The sequence below is a fragment of the Heptranchias perlo genome, chromosome 10 (assembly GCF_035084215.1).
Source record: "Heptranchias perlo isolate sHepPer1 chromosome 10, sHepPer1.hap1, whole genome shotgun sequence".
Taxonomy (NCBI): domain Eukaryota; kingdom Metazoa; phylum Chordata; class Chondrichthyes; order Hexanchiformes; family Hexanchidae; genus Heptranchias; species Heptranchias perlo.
The window spans coordinates 56,929,575-56,947,951 of record NC_090334.1 but is presented as its reverse complement, the minus strand read 5'-3'; the positions used below and the strand labels follow the sequence as shown (position 1 = coordinate 56,947,951).

At 41.5% G+C, this 18,377-nt stretch overlaps 1 protein-coding gene across 1 annotated transcript in view; it reads right to left on the bottom strand.

Moving 5' to 3' along the window:
- mdga2a (MAM domain containing glycosylphosphatidylinositol anchor 2a) overlaps positions 1–18,377 on the bottom strand; it is a 640,034-nt gene that overhangs the window by 34,773 nt on the left and 586,884 nt on the right. Inside the window, exon 14 of the mRNA XM_067991845.1 lies at positions 13,513–13,671. Coding sequence (XP_067847946.1) covers positions 13,513–13,671 — 159 coding nt within the window. The remainder of the gene's footprint in view (positions 1–13,512; positions 13,672–18,377) is intronic.

The following is an 18,377-nucleotide window of genomic DNA, read 5'->3' as shown; positions in this document are numbered from 1 at the left end:
CTGCCTTATCCTATTAAAATCGGCCTTCCCCCAATTTAGAAGGTTTATTTCCGGCCCCTCCCTGTCCTTTTCCATGACCACCTTAAATCTCACCAAATTATGGTCACTCTCACCAAAGTGCTCACCGACTAGCACTTCTTCCACTTGGCCGGCCACATTCCCTAGAATTAGGTCCAGTACCGCCCCCTCTCTTGTAGGACTTTCTACATGCTGGCTCAAAAAGCTCTCCTGGATGCACGTTAAGAATTTTGTACCCTCTAAGCCTTTTACACTCTGAGTATCCCAGTTAATATTGGGGAAGTTGAAATCCCCCACTATTATTACCCTATTATTTGCACAATTTTCTGAGATTTGCCTACATATCTGTTCCTCTATCTCCCCCTGACTGTTTGGGGGCCTATAGTACACTCCCATCAAAGTGCTTGCCCCCTTTTTGTTTTTAAGCTCCACCCATATGGCCTCATTAGAGGAACCTGCTAATATATCATCCCTCCTTATGGCAGTAATTGATTCTTTAATTAATATTGCGACCCCCCCTCCTCTTATACCTCCCCCTCTGTCTTCGCCTGAAGATTCTGTACCCCGGAATATTGAGCTGCCAGTCTTGCCCCTCCCTCAACCATGTCTCTGTGACAGCAACAATATCATACTCCCATGTGTTTATCAACACCTTCAGTTCATCCACCTTATTCGCAAGACTCCTTGCATTAAAATAGATGCCGTCCAGCCTTGCCCTCACATATTTGCCCTGTCTTCCAAGCTGACTTGTTTTTTTCTCTATATTTGGCTGCACATCACCCCCTATTGTAGCTCCACTCTGTATCCCATCCCCCTGCCAAGTTAGTTTAAACCCCCCCCAACAGTGCTAGCATACCTCCCAGCAAGGATATTTGTCCCGCTCTGGTTCAGGTGCAACCCGTCCGACTTGTACAAGTCCCACCTTCCCCAGAAGCAGGCCCAGTGATCCAGGAAACTGAAACCCTCCCTCCTGCACCAACTCTTTAGCCACGCATTCATCTGTTCTATCCTCCTATTTCTATACTCACTAGCCCGTGGCACTGGGAGTAATCCAGAGATTACAACCTTTGAGGTCCTGCTCTTTAATCTGCTACCTAGCTCCCTAAATTCTTGATGCAGGACCTCATCTCCCTTCCTACCTATGTCGTTGGTCCCAATGTGGACCACGACCTCTGCCTGCTCACCCTCCCCCTTGAGAATGCCCTGAAGCCACTCAGTGACATCCATGACCCTGGCACCAGGGAGGCAACAAACCATCCTGGAGTCACGTTTACGGCCACAGAAACGCCTGTCTGTTCCCCTTACGATAGAATCCCCTACCACTATAGCTCTTCCACTCTTTTTCCTCCCAGCCTGTGCAGCAGAGCTACCCCTGGTGCCAGGAAGTTGGCTGCTGCTGCCTTCCCCTGATAAGTCATCCCCCTCAACAATATCCAAAGCGGTATATTTGTTTGAGAGGGGGACGGCCACAGGGGACCCCTGCACTGCCTGCCTGCTCCTCTTACTCTGCCTGGTGGTCACCCAATTACTTCCTGCCTGTACAACCTTTACCTGCGGTGTGACCATCTCACTAAACGTGCTATCCACGACGTTCTCAGCATTGATTCCTCTCGGGATGGGGTTAAAATGCCATCGGGGTCCTACCGATTTCATAGGACCCTGATTAGCATTTATGCCTGAGATCCCCATCTGAGTCATGCGGGCGCCTCGTCCACAAACAAAACCAAAGACATTAAAATCGGAAATTAGCAGGATCAGAGTGGGAAATGGAGCTGCTCCACTTTAACTGCTCGCCCGTTCCATTCCTGCAGAGTGGAAAGAGTTAAAATCCCCCCAAATGTTTTGTAATGACGCCAAAAGAATACAACATCCCCACTATAACTTCATTCGCTAATTCATCAGAGAACTTCCTAAAGTAGTAAGAAAACATGGAGCTTTCACAAAAACAATTAACTTTTTAATTGTAAAATTCATACATGGTTTATAAAAAGGACTATATATGATCAAGAGAAGGAGTGAGCTCTTGAAAGGCTGATGCCCTTTTCTCATATTTCTAAAATCATAGAGAACAGAGAGTAAATTAAAAATTGCAACCCGAAAGTGGGGTTCAGACGTTGCTTATAAACCATTCTTGGGGTTTATGGTCTGATTTGGCAAGGTTTCGAACTGGTTACATGTCTTCTTCAGAGGGCACAAACAGCAGGTGAAGGTAAACGGATATTTATCTCCTTATGACAACATGTACACAGGGACCCCTTGACTCTGTGCTGTTCCTCATCTTCATTAATAATTTGGTGGACGCCATCACAAGCAATATTGTCGATGACACCACCTTCTGCAGAGTAATTAATTTGTCAAGTAAAAGAAATTCAAATTACTGCAGGCAAATATACGCAAAATTGGACAGTAGGTGGACAAGTAGTGAGTTATCTTCAGCTCTGCGAAGGCTAAGTCAGTAATTCTGTCAAGAAAGATTGACTCTTATGTTACCAATCAATTGCTACACTATAGAGGTATCAAAAGATTTTTAAATGACAAAAATTAATCTCCTGAGCTTGGTACTCATATTCAATCTACACAATTAAGTGGTAAAGGTAGCTAGAAACTTGGGCCCTAACTGTCAGAGTCTGCCAATTTAGTGTTCTATAAAGCATATAAGGACATAAAGTCTAGAGTAAGAAAAGGCCACTCAGCCCATTGAGCCTGCTCCATCCAAAATCTATTTCTGATTATTCCATCATGGACTTCCATCCTACACCATCAGTTGATTGCTTACTTTAGGGGTCACTAATTACCTCTTCCTACCTCTCCTGAAAAAAAGTCAAGCAGTATTGTCAAATATCTGTATGACTTAATTGCACTGCTCAATGGATATCAACCCAGTTAATTTTTAAAAGATGCCAATTGATTTGAATCAATTGGTTTTGCTCACATCATGATCGAATATCATAGCTCTGTTTGGTGAGCTACAGGCAAAAACTAACCTTCCTTTAATTATGTATTCAAATTAAAAACTACCCAGAGAATAGCAGCTTTGATGCAGGGTTACTCCTCAAAAAAGTTCATTCTCTTCAGCCAGCCTGCCCAATCCTCTACATGATAGTGAGCAGAGCAGTACAACAAGATCTTGACTGAAAACACTCCCAATGGAATTGCTATCACATAAGCCAAATCTCTCTGTTTATGCCAGAGAAATAGATGAGCTGCCGCCTCTGCCATTTTGAACTAAGCTAAAAGTTCTGCACAGAATACCAGTAACAAAGCTTCTTACTCACTCTCCTGCCTGCAGAGCCCCCAGCCAGACATTATTGTTGCCTCGATCTCCATTCCTTGAGTGCAGAAGTTTAAATGCAGGGTTAACTGTAAATTGAGGAATTAAGGTTGCCGAAGAATGAGGGAAATAGAAACAGAAAGTGCTGGAAATACACAGAGGGTCCATCCGAACAAAAAAAAAGATTCTCTTAAAGATGTTGATGGAACTGCTGTGCATTTCCTGCATGTATTCAAGATTCCCAGCAACTGTAGTTTCTTTTCTTTATATAGCACCTCCCAAACCCGCGACCTCTACCACCTAGAAGGACAAGAGCAGCAGGTACATGGGAACACCACCACCTGCACGTTCCCCTCCAAGTCACACACCATCCCGACTTGGAAATATATCGCCGTTCCTTCATCGTCGCTGGGTTAAAATCCTGGGACTCCCTTCCTAACAGCACTGTGGGAGAACCTTCACCACACGGACTGCAGCGGTTCAAGAAGACGGCTCACCACCAACTTCTCAAGGGCAATTAGGGATGGGCAATAAATGCTGGCCTCGCCAGCGACACCCACATCCCATGAACGAATAATAAAAAAAATTATACTACACGAAATCTCTGGTTTGCATACTTGTGGCCAAATAGAATTTCTCGAAGTCATTTTGTTTTCCAAACAACTGCTTGGCTCAAACTATGAGACACCTGCCTTTGTTATAATTGCTTCACCCTGCTTTATGTTATTAATATACAATAAATAAATCTGATCTCCACAACCGGGTCGAATAACTCACCTGTGGGTGTCCTATCCCTTAAATAGCAAAATGCTCTCATATCTACAATATGATTCCAATGCTCTGACTATAACTGAGAAAATTAGTTGGAGTCACCTGGAATCCAAAACTATAGGTCATAAATATAAAATAGTCGCTAATAAATCCAAGAGGGAATTCAGGAGAAACTTCTTTACTCAAAGACTGGTAAGAATGTGGAACTTGCGACCACAAGTAGTAGTTGAGGCAAATAGCATAGATGCATTTAAGGGGAAGCTAGATAAGTACATGAGGGAGAAAGGAATAGAAGGGTACCTGATAGGGTTACATGATGTAGGGAGGGAGGAAGCCAAATGGCCTGTTTCTGAGCTGTAGTTTCGATGTAACTCGATGTAAAACATAAACCTGTGTAAACTCTAGCTTGGCTTCAAAAGTAATTTTATTGATGTGATTTGATATGTGGTGCCTCAGCTAATTTAGAAATTTGGTTATGGTCCTACCTTTACTGTTCTTTTTCGGGGAATTAGACTGATTATTTTCTGAATTTACAATATTTACCTGATAATTACTAATTTGTGGCAGAAGCAGAAATACTCACTGAATCTGGCTGATTAACTTTTGCACAGAAAGCAAATGACCTACTCCTTATTTACATTTGGAATTAATATTTCATATCAGTAGAGATAATAAGTCTCCAAATCACAAAGGGGGAACGTTGACATTTTTCCCATGAGAAGTAACAGCAGTGTAAAGATTAATTAATATTAAAGGTGTGCTGCTCCCACATCACATCAGCCAATAACGCTGTGTATACAATCAGCAATTTCTGCTGGGCCCAAAGGATTTCCTTTTCCGACAGTTTGCTATCAAAATAACAGCTGTTATGGGGTTGGTTATTGGACAGTTTCAAATGTCAAATGAGCTAGCTCCGAAAAGATGAGGCTGAATCATCTAGGAGAGAAGTGATTGAGAAGTGTAAAAGAAAGAGGGACAATGTGGTAGTTTTATTTTTAATTTGGCCTGATGACCACAAGGATTTTTTTCTAGCCTTGTACATTCCTTTATTTCTAAGTCATTACTCACAATTGGGAAATCTTCCTCAGCTCATGTAAACCACTGACAACCATCCTCTCCCTGACCAAACAGCAGCAGATTTGCTGGTCAGGTGCAAGTAAAGAACCCTCTGGCCATTGGTGCACTGACCCAGTGTGTATTTGTGGGGTCAGCCCTATTACCATAATGTGGGCGAACTCCAAACACTGAAAACACCTGTGATTGGGAGCTCCCCTGTTGGTGGGCAAAAAAAAATCAATGCTGGCAATTTGAGGCCGGCTGTGGTATGGCTGTTGTTGTCAGCCCATTCACACTAAGTCCACCAATGGGCAGGAATCTATACAATAAAATATTTCAAAGTAACAACCTGCGTGTGAAATAAATCCCTTACTCCATGTTGGCTGTCATACTTCCAGTTCTATGTCCTCAAATTAATCTTCAGTTGAATTAGAATTACGAATGATGGCCATTAAATAATGTAAAATATTACTAAAATAAACTCAAACAGCAGCCTTAATATCATGTACAATACTTAACTGGACTAAAATAGAGAGTGACTTCTATGGATTCTCCTAACAAATACTTGTCTAACACAGCATGTCTTTGAAACAGTATTAAAGCACTTCTCCAGATATTACAATCTTACAGCTACAGGGTCCCATATAACAGCGCCTGATGCAGTCAATAATGATACAAGGGTTGAACAGACAGGCTGAGTGATTTCCTGGCTGTGAATATGCTCCTAATTCATTTGGCGTACTGTGCCAATTATCAAAGTTTTCATAACTGCATTAGAGTTCCAACTTACTGCTTTCCAAGACCACAGTGCACTTTGTTAAATTGCATCCGATGAGAGCCAAGTGCCACACAAGCTGTCTTTACAAAGATCAGAGAATGTTGACATTGTCACATACTATAAATGTCATCATTGCAGAGCGCAATTCAGTTTTCAATGGAACTTCTTGAGGCAACCTGCTGTGTGTCAAGTTTTCATGGTTTGGCACAGTTTCCAGCTAAAAATGTGTTACAAAGTGAAAAATTCTAACAGTATAATAATGCTTAGACAAGTTCTATATAATCTGCCAACAGCAATTATTTAGACTTCAAATAAATTGGAATGTGGAGAATGACATTGTTATATTGTGTCGACAGATGTGACGTACCTGTCTTAATCCTTACTCCACCGTGAACGATTAATCTCATATGACTGTGATCAGTCTACAGTAATGTGGATTATTCATCCTGCACTGCTAGGTCTCCGTTTGACGCTTGGAAACCATATCCTAATTTCACATAATATGACCAGGTCAATCTTCAGGGTTCCAGCTTTCAATTGGCTGGACAAAAACCCTTGGAGCTATTTTTTAGCCAGCTGCAGCCAATTAAATGATGTTGCCCTCACCCACAATTTGGATTGTAGGATTCTGGAACACTGGATAAAAAGGAATAATAATACAGAATAGCTTCCCCAGTAGCTTAATAAGCTTTCCTGTGAATATCTGAGCCATACAAACCAAGGTGGTCCACGATTCGATTTCCAGACCATGCTGAGCTACCTTATCTCAGTTTTAGCAGTAGTGGCAGTACAATTGGCCTGCAGTGGTTCCCTCCCAAGATAAAACAGGATAAAACGAGAGGAGGGCCAACTCAGTCCCATAAGCCTTTTGTACCACAGGAACAGCCAACCACCTCTTGTGATACTGGCCCTCAGAATCCATCTAGGAGAGGCAGTAGGATAGGAGGTTGAAAGGCACATTTTGACTCCCGGGATGGATGGGGTGACAGAGAGTAGTGTGGCTTATTTTCACTTTAGAGTTCCCTGTAATAAAGGAGAATTTGTGCTGATTCCGTTCTCAGTTATTCATAGAGATTACAGTGAGGAAGGAAGGGGAACACTTATTTTGTGCTGATTTATTCACACAGATGATTGACTAGCATGGTCATGTAGGACCAAAGAGGTCCAATTTAATGTGATATGATGCGATGTTCTAGGTTGGGTCTAGGTTGTAGGAGTTTTAATTTATGTGAGGGTAGTGGAGAAGGAGTAATGGCACTGGTGACAATGGTAGACTATGTTAAACTGATGAGAACACTTCCTTGAAAGGTTGAGTTTTAATGCCCCTTGCAGTTGTCACTGATGAATCCACTGAGTGATGGTCCTCATGATGCTCCAGTTCATGCTATTCTGCCTCCAAAGCAGTTAGGGTCACTTCCCCAAGAATCTCCATATCCAGACCTTTCCAGAGGCGAAACTTGTGCAGGGCACAGCAAGTTACAGCTATGTGAATTGCACGATCTGGAGCATATTGCAAAGTCCTTCCTGATCTATCAAAGCAGCAAAAGCATCCCTTGAAGAACCTAATGGTTTTCTCAATGATCACCCAGGATGCTATGATGAGGCACATTCCTCTACAGGAGAATGTTCTCGACATTCAAATCAGATTGCACCTGTAGATAGCGTTGTGAGCATAACATTGTGCCAGCCAATGTTACATAACTATCAATCAACCAAACTAACTGTAGCAATGCATTTTCCAAAGAATGGCGATGTCTTGCTAAAAGTAAGAAGAGGCAAGTCCATTGTATTCATTTCAATGCCAACAGAAATCCACGTTTTCGTGCTCCCTCACTCCTGTTTTTGCCAAGTAATGGGGTTCCTCTCCTGGGACTTTCTTCCTTTTCCAGCTCCTTTTCATTTAGCGGTAGTATCGCCACTGAGACTGTCGCTCTTTCCCCCCAATCTTTGTTAAATGGCAGTCCCGCTGCTGCTTTATTCTGCCTGCCGGTGTGGAAGCTTAATTGCCCTCACTTGATCACACGCTGGTCCACCTGCCTGCCTCACTGGTCCTGCGGACCTACTGCTTACTATCACTGCATAGTTCTTTGGGAACCAGAGGGGAAAGCCAATTGTTGGTGATGTATATTCCCATCGTCGTCCCCCCACCACTCCCACCCTCCGCTGATCAGCCTCTGACAGCCCCAATCTGCATTTAATTAACCTTCCCCAGTGAAGATCCAATCTTTAATTAATTTAACTGACTGAAGCCTGGGTCTTTATTTAATGTGTAAGGGTCCTTTCAATTTATCAACCCCACATCTTCAGTTAATTTTGTCAACTTTCTCCCCAGTTTATTTAATTAATTTATCTACACCATTGTCAACTTTCTTAAATTTATTTATTTGGTGACGTCTCCCCACTCTGTGTAAGGCTGCTTTTAATTCATGTATCACCCATATTAATTTAATTCATTTTTCTCAGTTCCATTTTTTTTTTGACTACCCATCGTCTTTCCATCCCCATCCCGTCATCCCTTCTCCTCCAGCTTCTCCACCTGTCCTCTTCCCTTCTTCTCCAACATATCTGCCTGTCCTCTACATCCCTCCCTTAACCTGTTTCACTCTCCTCCGGTTGTTCCACCATCCTCTTCCCACCTCCGCTGACCTCTTTTCTCCTCCCTCTCTCCCCTTTCCTGTTATCTTTCTCCCACTCCCCCTCTTTCCCTTCTTTCCCCACCTCTCCTTCATCTCCCCTTTGCCTGTCCTCTCTACAATCTCCTCCACCTGCCCCATACCCGATACCCTTAACATTCCCCCATTTCTTCAATGGTAAGCCTCCACATCTCCTCATTCCTCCCCTTCCCCCTTTTTAAAGTACTTGTGTCACTGGTTCAAGCAGTGCAACTGCTTCCTTTAGCCTCCAACCCTGCTTTGCCATCCTCTGGAAACCTCTTCCCCTGTCCCCCGCAGGCTATCTAATTCTCCTCCTCTGGCCTTTCTTCTCTTCTAGTCTTCCCTTCCCCTCCCTCTCTCCAACTTTCTAATGCTATAGTATGTTCTCTAATCTTTCTACCCTTTCTCTATCCTTCCCTACCCCACTCTACCTTTTCCCTCCTGCCCTGTCCCATTGTAACTTTCCTCTCTGCCCTATTCTCACCCCCCATTTTTGTAGTCCTGCCTCAGCCCTGGTCCAATTATTTTTCACCTGCTAACTCTCCTTGACTTGAAGACTGCACTTAGTCTTGACTCGCCATGCGCAAGCCCATGAGAGATTGACAAATTTACATATAGTTTAAAAAAGACAATTTAAAATAATGAAAGCAGTTGTTATTAGCATTCTCCGTAATGTACACATATAATCATTAAATGACCCCGGAGAATTCCGTGGTGATGTTGTATTCAGATTTCTGTGTCCAAAATGTATTGTAAGAAAATACCTACGATGTGAATAGTATAAGAATGCGCCCTATTATCCTGCTGCATTCAATGTTGTCCGCTGTTTAAGGCTCCTGCTCCTAGCTATGTTATTTTGGTCACAGTTCTTCTGCTTTCCATTTGGGTATGTCAAACTTAGAGAGGATAAAACCCCTGGTCCAGATGGGTTGCATCCACGCATATTAAAAGAAGTTCGGCAAGAGATAGCAGAGGCAGTATTACATATATATAAAAATTCATTAGACAAGGGAATAGTGCCAGAAGACTGGAGGACAGCTAATGTGATTCTTATATTTAAAAAGGGAGATAGACCCAGTCCCTGGGAACGATAGACCAATTAGCTTAATGTCAGTGGTAGGAAAGATAATGGAATCCTTACTCAAAGATGTAATAGAAAAACATCTAGAAACCAAAAGATAATAAAGAGTTGTCAGTGTGGATTTCAAAAGGGAAGGTCATGCTTGGCCGATCTTATTGAATTCTTTGAAGAAGTCCGTTTCCCAGAACAATATGTTTTGGAACCAACCAGGGAACAGGTTATTTTAGATCTTGTCTTGTTTACTGAGACAGTGTTAATTAGTAATCTCATAGTAAGGGATCCTCTGGGGAAGAGTGATCATAATATGTTAGAATTTCACAGTGAGTTCGAGAGTGTCGCACTTAAGTCCGAAACTAGAGCCTTAAACTTAAACAAAACCAATTACATAGGTATGAGGGGCGAGTTGGCTAAGGTTGATTAGAAAATTAGATTAAAAGATATGATGGTAGATAAGCAATGGCAAACATTTAAAGAAATATTTCCTAATTCTCAACGAATATACATTCCATTGAGAAATAAAAACTCCATGGGAAAAGTGATCCATCCGTGACTAACTAACGAAGTTAAGGGCAGCATTAGATTAAAAGAAGAGGCTTATAATGTTGCCAAAAAGAATAGTAAGCCTGAGGATCGGGAGAGTTTTAGACACCAGTAAAGGATGACCAAAAAATTGATAAAGAGGGAGGAAATAAAATGAGAGTTAACTAGCAAGAACTATAAAAACAGATTCTAAGAGCTTCTAAAAGTATGTAAAAAGGAAGAGAGTAGTGAAAGTAAACGTAGGTCTCATAGAGGCTGAGACAGGAGAAATTATAATGGGGATTAAGGAAATGGCATAGACATTAAACAAATATTATGCATATGTCTTCACAGTAGAAAACACAAAAGACATACCAGAAGTAGTGGGGACCCAAGGGTATAAGGAGAGTGAGGAACTTAAAGTAATTAATATTTTAAAAAAAGTACTGGAGAAATTAATGGGACTAAAAGCCAACAACTCCCCTGGGCCTGATGGCCTACATCCTAGGGTTCTAAAAGAGGTGGCTGCAGAGATAGTGGATGCAGTGGTTGTGATCTTCCAAAATTTCCTAGATTCTAGAACGGCCTCTGTGGATTAGAAGGTACTAAATGTAACCCCACTATTCAAGAAAGGAGGGAGAGAGAAAACAGGGAACTACAGGCCAGTTAGCCTGACATCAGTCGGCGGGAAAATGCTGGAATCTATTATCAAGGACGTGGTAACAGGGCACTTAGAAAATCATAATATGATTAGGCAGAGTCAACATGGTTTCATGAAAGGGGAATTGTATTTGACAAATCTATTAGAGCTTTTTGAGGATGTAACTGGCAGGGTAGATAAAGGGGAACCAGTGGATGCAGTATATTTCGACTTTCAAAAGGCATTCAATAAGGTGCCACACGAAAGGTTGTTACACAAGGTAAGGGCTCATGGGGTTGAGGGCAATATATAAGCATGGATAGAGGATTGGTTAATGGACAGAAAACAGAGTAGGAATAAACGGGTCATTCTCAGGTTAGCAGGCTGTAACTAGTGGGGTACTGCAAGTGCTGGGGCTTCAGCTGTTTATGATGAAGGGACTGGGTGTAAAGTATCCATGTTTACTGATGATACAAAGCTAGGTGGGAAAGTAAGCTGTGAGGAGGACACAAAGAGTCTGCAAAGGGATAAAGACAGGTTAAGTGAGTGGGCAAGAAGGTGGTAGATGGAGTATAATGTGGGGAAATGTGAGGTTATTCACATTGGTAGGAAAAATAGAAAAACAGAATATTTTTTAAATGGTGAGAAACGATTAAATGTTGGTGTTCAGAGGGATTTGGCGTCTTTGTACATGAAACACAGAAAGTTAACGTGCAGGTACAGCAAGTAATTAGGAAGGCAAATGGTATAGTGGTCTTTATTGCAAGGGGGTTGGAGTAAAAGAGTAGGGAAGTCTTGCTGCAATTGTACATGACTTTGGTGAGACCAAACCTGGAGTACTGTGTACAGTTCTGGTCTCCCTTACCAAAGGAAGGATATATTTGGCTTAGAGGCGGTGCAACGAAGGTTCACTAGATTGATTCCTGGGATGAGAGGGTTGTCCCATGAGGAGAGATTGAGTAAAATGGGCGTATACTCTCTGGAGTTTAGAAGAATGAGAGATGATCTCATTGAAACATATAAGATTCTGAGAGGGCTTGACAGGGTAGATGCTGAGAGGCTGTCTCCCCTGGCTGGAGATTCTAGAACTAGGGGGCATAGTCTCAGGATAAGAGGTCGGCCATTTAGGACTGATATAAGGAGAAATTTCTTCACTCAACGGGTTGTGAATCTTTGGAATTCTTTACCCCAGAAGGCTGTGGGTGATGTCGTTGAGTATATTCAAGGCTGAGATCAATAGATTTTTGACTCTGCAGGAATCAAGAGATATGTAGATAGGGCGGGAAAGTGGAGTTGAGGTTGAAGATCAGCCATGATCTTATTGAATGGCAGAGCAGGCTCGAGGGGCCATATGGCCTACTCCTGCTCCTATTTCTTATGTTCTTAACAGAAAGAGTAGACAAGGGTAATGTAGTAGATGTAATATATTTGGATTTTCAAATGGCCTTCGACAAGGTATCACATAGTAGACGCAAGACTAAGGTCAGAGCATGTAGAGTCAGGGGACAAGTAGCAGAATGGATAGCAAGCTGGTTACAAAACAGAAAACAGAGTGTAGGGGCTAAAGGTAGTTATTCATACTGGCAAAAGGTGGGAAGTGGTGTTCCACAAGGATCGGTGCTGGGACCACGGTTGTTCACCATTTACATAAACAATTTGGACTCGGGAATTGGAAGTACAATTTCAAAATTTGTGGACGACACCAAATAGGAGGGTATAGTTAATACTGAGGAGGACTGCGGCAAAATACAGGAAGACATTAATAAACTTGCAGAATAGGCATGTAATTGCCAAATGAATTTCAATATAGATATGTGTGAGGTATTACATTTTGGTAGGAAGAATAAGGGGGCCACATGCTGCTTGGATAATATGAGTCTAAATCTGGTAGAGGAGCAGAGGGATATGGGGGTACAAACACACAAATCATTAAAAGTAGCGACACAGGGTAATAAGGCCATAAAAAAAAGCAAACCAAGCACTAGGGTTCATTCCTAGAGGGATAGAATGGAAAAGCTGAGAAGCTATGTTAAACTTGTATAGAACCTTGGTTAGACCATACTGGGAGTACTGTGAACAGTTCCGGTCTCCATATTATAGAAAGGGTATAGAGGCACTGGAGAAGGCGCAAAAAAGATTTACTAGGATATACCAGAACTGAGAGGTTATACCTATCAGGAAAGATTGAGCAGGCTGGGGCTCTTTTCTGTAGAAAAGAAGACTGAGAGGTGACCTGATAGAGTAAGATTATGAAAGGGTTTGATAAGGTAGACGTAGAGAAGATGTTTCCACTTGCGGGGGAGACCAGAATTAGGGGCCATAAATATAAGATAGTCACTAATAAATCCAATCAAGAATTCAGGAGAAACTTCTTTACCCAGAGAGTGGTTAGAATGTGGAACTTCCTACAACAAGGAGTAGTTGAAGCGACTAGCATAGATGCATTTAAAGGGAAGCAGATGGACACATGAGGGGGAAAGGAATGGAGGGATATGCTGATAGTGTTAGATGAAGTAGAGAGAGAGGAGGCTCACGTGGATCATAAACACCGGCATGGACCTGTTGGGCCGAATGGCCCATTTCTGTGTTGTACATTCTGTGTAATTCTATGTAATGTACCAAAAAGATACATGTTAAAGTTAGGATGGTATTAACTACAAGAAAGTAAATATTAAAGTTCTAGTTCATAAGCAGATGAACGAGTTTATGTTAACTCACACATACCTATGTGCTTTCCATACATGTTATAGTAGAAGCTGACACAGTAAGTACTGTTAGTGGATCCATATGGGTTTTTAGGCAGTGTACTGAAAATGGGACTGAGGAGTCGAGCCCTTTCACCTTCAGTTCGAGGACTGGAAGTCTCTATATACATGTAGAAACCTGCAGAGACAAAGAAACAAAATAATTCAGATAATTTCTAAATAACAAACATTCAACCGACTCCATTTCACTTCAAATGATGCTTCTAGATGTAAATTCATACTTGATGTCAAAAAGTAGCATTTGTAATATTAGTGAATTATTTCCCTATATGATGTTTGGCGTAATAACATTTTTATGAATCAGAGCAGAGATTGTGGGTCACATTGCCTGGTTCCCTTTGACCCATAATCTTAATGCGATTTTGTTATTTTAACAAAAGGTTACTTTGATCCTTCCAAGAATAGCAACCTTTGAAGGAAATTATTTTGACTGTATTGCCTGTAAATCACTCAGACGCTTAATCAATTTAGCTTGATTTCTGAAAACATCTGGTCAGACTCCTGAGAATTTGGACTTTCAGGCTGAGTACTGCTGAATGATCCAAATTCAATCAGCACAACACCACTTTACTGTCAAGACAAGTTGAAAAGAAGTGGTGCATTTTGGTGAAATTACACATTCTAATGGTAGTAGTGAACAGCATATTATGTGAACCAAATGCATTGCTCACTACTGTCAGGGTCCTGCATTTAAATGTTATGTCTGATCAGAAAATATTGGAAGTGAACAGAAAATGATTCAGTGCCTCGAAATCAATGCTTGGATGAGGTATGCATTTATCTCAAGGTGATGTGATTTAGATTTGTTGCTGGATGTTCATTGTATATTACCTCAAAACTTTTTTTTTAAAATCAGGACAGTAGGACAATAGAATTATGGCTCCCTCCACACATGTAGTGACAATGTCACTATGTGATCTGGCCATTCACAAAGATGGAAAGAGGCCAGTGTATTGGAAACTGTCCAGTTTGGTCTGATTGAAAGTTCGACCTGAATCTCTATCCTCACGTCAGATTGAAGTGCTGACAGTCGCCCCTGGGCAGGTTAAAGCTGTGAACACTGAGACACAGTATAAGGAACATGCCCCACCACAGTAATACTGCACTTCTCATCAATACTCAGAGTAAAGAAACCTCAATTTAACCATCAGAGATTTCCAGTTTGTCCTTTTGTACTAATTTCCCTATTTTAGTGTCGCCTAATATTTTAGCAGCTTCATCCTTTAAAAAGATAAGCATTTATCAATACTGATAGGATTAGGTGTAGTAGAGTGGGAGGAGGCTTCTGTGGAGCATAAACGCCGGCATGGACCTGTTTGTCCAAGTGGTCTGTTTCTATGCTGTACATTCTAGGTAATTCTATGTAATTTTTTTTTAAAAAGACATTGACTTCAGCTCAAATTTTTCTTCAGCAATGCAACTAAGTTGAGAACATAATGCAGAATTTTCATAGGCCATTCATTCCTAAATCTTGGCAATTATAAGTCGGCTGACAAAAGTTTGTTCTTGTACCCGTTCAGTTGTTTCATTTTTATAGCTATCATAATTCTCACTGCTCAGGACCACTTTGAGGAAATCAGCAGAAGTAGGTAAGCAGTGCAAAAGAGGGCAGTTTTAACCAGTTCGCCTGTCGAAAACCAGGTGGGGGTGGGGGGGGCAATTAAAATGGAGCGGGCGACTTACCCGCTAACTTGCTGTCACAATCCGGATGACCGCATCTTAAATTGTGCCAAGGACACCCTCCTAAAGCTGTGGGGACCTTCTTTAAAAATGCAGTTGGTTTCCCGATGGGGCCATTGGTGCGTGACTGCAATCTTAACCCAAGGCCTGTGAAGCTTCCCCGCCAGGCCAAACCTGTCGGGAAATGGATTCAGGGACAGAAGAGGCCCAGAAAGGTAAATTTGTAAAGCATTTTTTTGGGTTTCCTTGTTGGCCAGGAGGAGCAAGAGTGCCTTGGGAAACCTTGGACCTCCCCTGCTCAGGACTTCCCTCCCCTGATCACGATCCCCATTTCGACCGACTGTAGGTGAGGAATGGATGAAGGAACTGAAGGCAGCTCACTGACTGTGCAGAGATATTGCAGTTCTTTACTGAGCACAATCACAGAATCATGAATTATAAAATCCTTTCTCACTCTTGAAAGAATGATTAGAACTGGTGGACTCTTGGGGCTCGATTTTCCCGGGAAATTGCAGGTCCGTTAGGGGCGGGGGGCACTCTGAAAATTGGGGAAATCCCGTTCGGGTTCAGAAGCCGGCCCCAACCCGCTGACTTCCGAGTTCCCCACGGATGCACCTATGTGCATGCGGGCGTCCCTGAATCCGGAAGTCCCTCCGGCAGTTAAAGTTGTCGGGATGATAGTTAAAGAGCCAAATGTACCTCATTAAGGTACTTAAGGCACTTAACTTGTGACAGATTAGGTAGTTAGAACGATTTTTAACTTACCTGGGCGGCTTTCCCACGGCTTCCGATTCACGCCTGGTAAAACCAGGCATGAAGGGCCGGATCAGGCAATAAGAAACAAAATTAATTAAATAAAAAAACCATTGCACAAAGTGAAAACACAAAATCAACCTACCTTTCCACCCTGCTCCGAAGTCTCCCTTTCCGATCTCTCCCTCTTCACCCCCCCCCTCATGTCCCCATCTTCACCCTCCCCCATGTCCTCCCGATCGCCCCCTCTTCACCGCCCCCCCCCGATCTTCCGTTCCAGAGCCGGACTACATCTTGCTCTCTCGCTTTCTCTCCCCCCCCCCCCCCTCGCATTGCAGCTCCTGACTTTTGGTTACGCCTCAGAGCAATGGCTGAAGAGAGCCCTTGGCAGGGGAATAGTCCCGCTTTCAATTTATTAGAATTTCAAATAATTTTTAACATTCGAGTGTGCTGAAACAGCTGCACCAGTAGATACGGCTTTGAAAATAAATAATCCAAATGGCACTGTGATGGTATCAGTTTAAGCATAAAAAGTTTCCTTAACACTAGCAGGTGCTGTTATCAATGTTACAATCAAGCATCAGTTTAGAACCAGACTGGAGAAGTCAGTCAGCTAGGCGGAATTCGTAAGCAGAAGCTGAGCTGCTGAATGTAAAGTGGATTCAAAATAATGAAACGAGCTGTTATTCTTTTATCATTTGATGCTGGGTTATTAGAAATTTTAAGAACAATTTGAACTTAAAGCTACATTTCTACTAGTGTGACTTGTGCAAATCCTGTACTACTGTGTTTTTGCTTAAATACAGAGAGAGAGAAAGAAAGAAGGTGAATCTTGTTTAATTTACAAGAGTCTTTAACTCTTAAAGCGCCATGAATGAGCTTAGATATGTTAGTCTGTGGGGGAAGCAACTGATTATATTCACTTGACAGCCCACCTCCTGGTTTTGACACACAAAATGATATTACGGATTGAGCTAGTTTTGGTTATGATGCGACCTCGTCAATCGCTCAAGGCTGAGCTTTCGACTATTTGAAATATTGGTCTTCAAACCCAGTTTTCAGTGAGAAAACAGCTTTTCTAAACTTTCCATGAGAAAGAAAATGATAAATAGAAGTATAAACATATTTTAAGGCAAAACGATTAGCAACAATAGCATTTAAAATTTTAAAGTTACAAAATACAAATAGGACAGAGAGCAAATTGGAAAGACTGAGCGAAATAGGGATTGTAGAGCAAGCTGAATTATTGCATTTTTAAATTTTTAGTTATTTTACTGTTTGTTTTACCAGCTTAGGATAAGTTAGTATTTTTACTACTGCAATATTAGTGTTTCAGTGTCGCAATGCATAAGATGAAAACCAACAAGTTCAAGAGATCAGAAAACAAAATACAAGATGGTGACACACCCCAAAAACTGATTTCTAAAAAATGGTGGAATAATCCCATCAAATATTAAGTATTATTGCAGTATAAAAATCCTCCTTCAACAGAGGAGTCACCAGCTGTAACCATCAGCTATTTCTAAACTATGATTACATCAACATGCTGAACCATTCTTGCAGGTGATAGGAACATGAGCCATTACTGTACATTAGTGATATAATTTAATGAATTTTTATAATGGAAATTTTGACTGTGCAAATTAATGAAGCAGAGGATTCCCATGTGATATCACCTATTTATTAACCACTATTACATTGCTCCACACATCTCTTTTGAAAATGGAGGGCGATGTTCCTCCACTGAAATAACAAACACTTGTTAAAACAAAACGAACATTTCAAGAAAATACACAGATTGGATTTTGCATCAATTTTGCACAGCCCAATGCAAGTGTGCAGCACCAATCTTTACGATCTAGGATTATGGCTATTCTACTGAAGTGTGCCCAGTGGAGAAAAATATGAAAGTACTGACTTGCATGTTCAAAATATTGTATATTATTAATTAAATATTCATTATCTGCGTGGCAGTTATTCTCTTCTACAATCGGGGGAATTGCCTGCATTTAGTGTTTGGTAACATGACTGACTCCATAAATGACGCATGTGGCAGAAAATATAGCAGAAAGCCCCCTTCCTAAGACTGAGTGGCTGGAGGTGTTAGAAATGAAGACTCTGATGTGATATTAATGTCTTCTTATTTCAAAGGCTGACAGCTGCAGCTTCCACTCAGGAGCATTCACGGGATATAATTAGGTGAAATTATTACTGTTAGCAAAATGAATTGAAACAGAAGTTGCACCTGAGAGATTGAATACTCTTGTGCACTTCCTTTGTGATGGATACAATACTATACTGTTTCTTTCTGATAAATCACTTGCTGTTCTAAAAACACTGTAAAACATTTGTGAAGCAATTTTCTTTTTGGTATTATGCAGATGGATATTT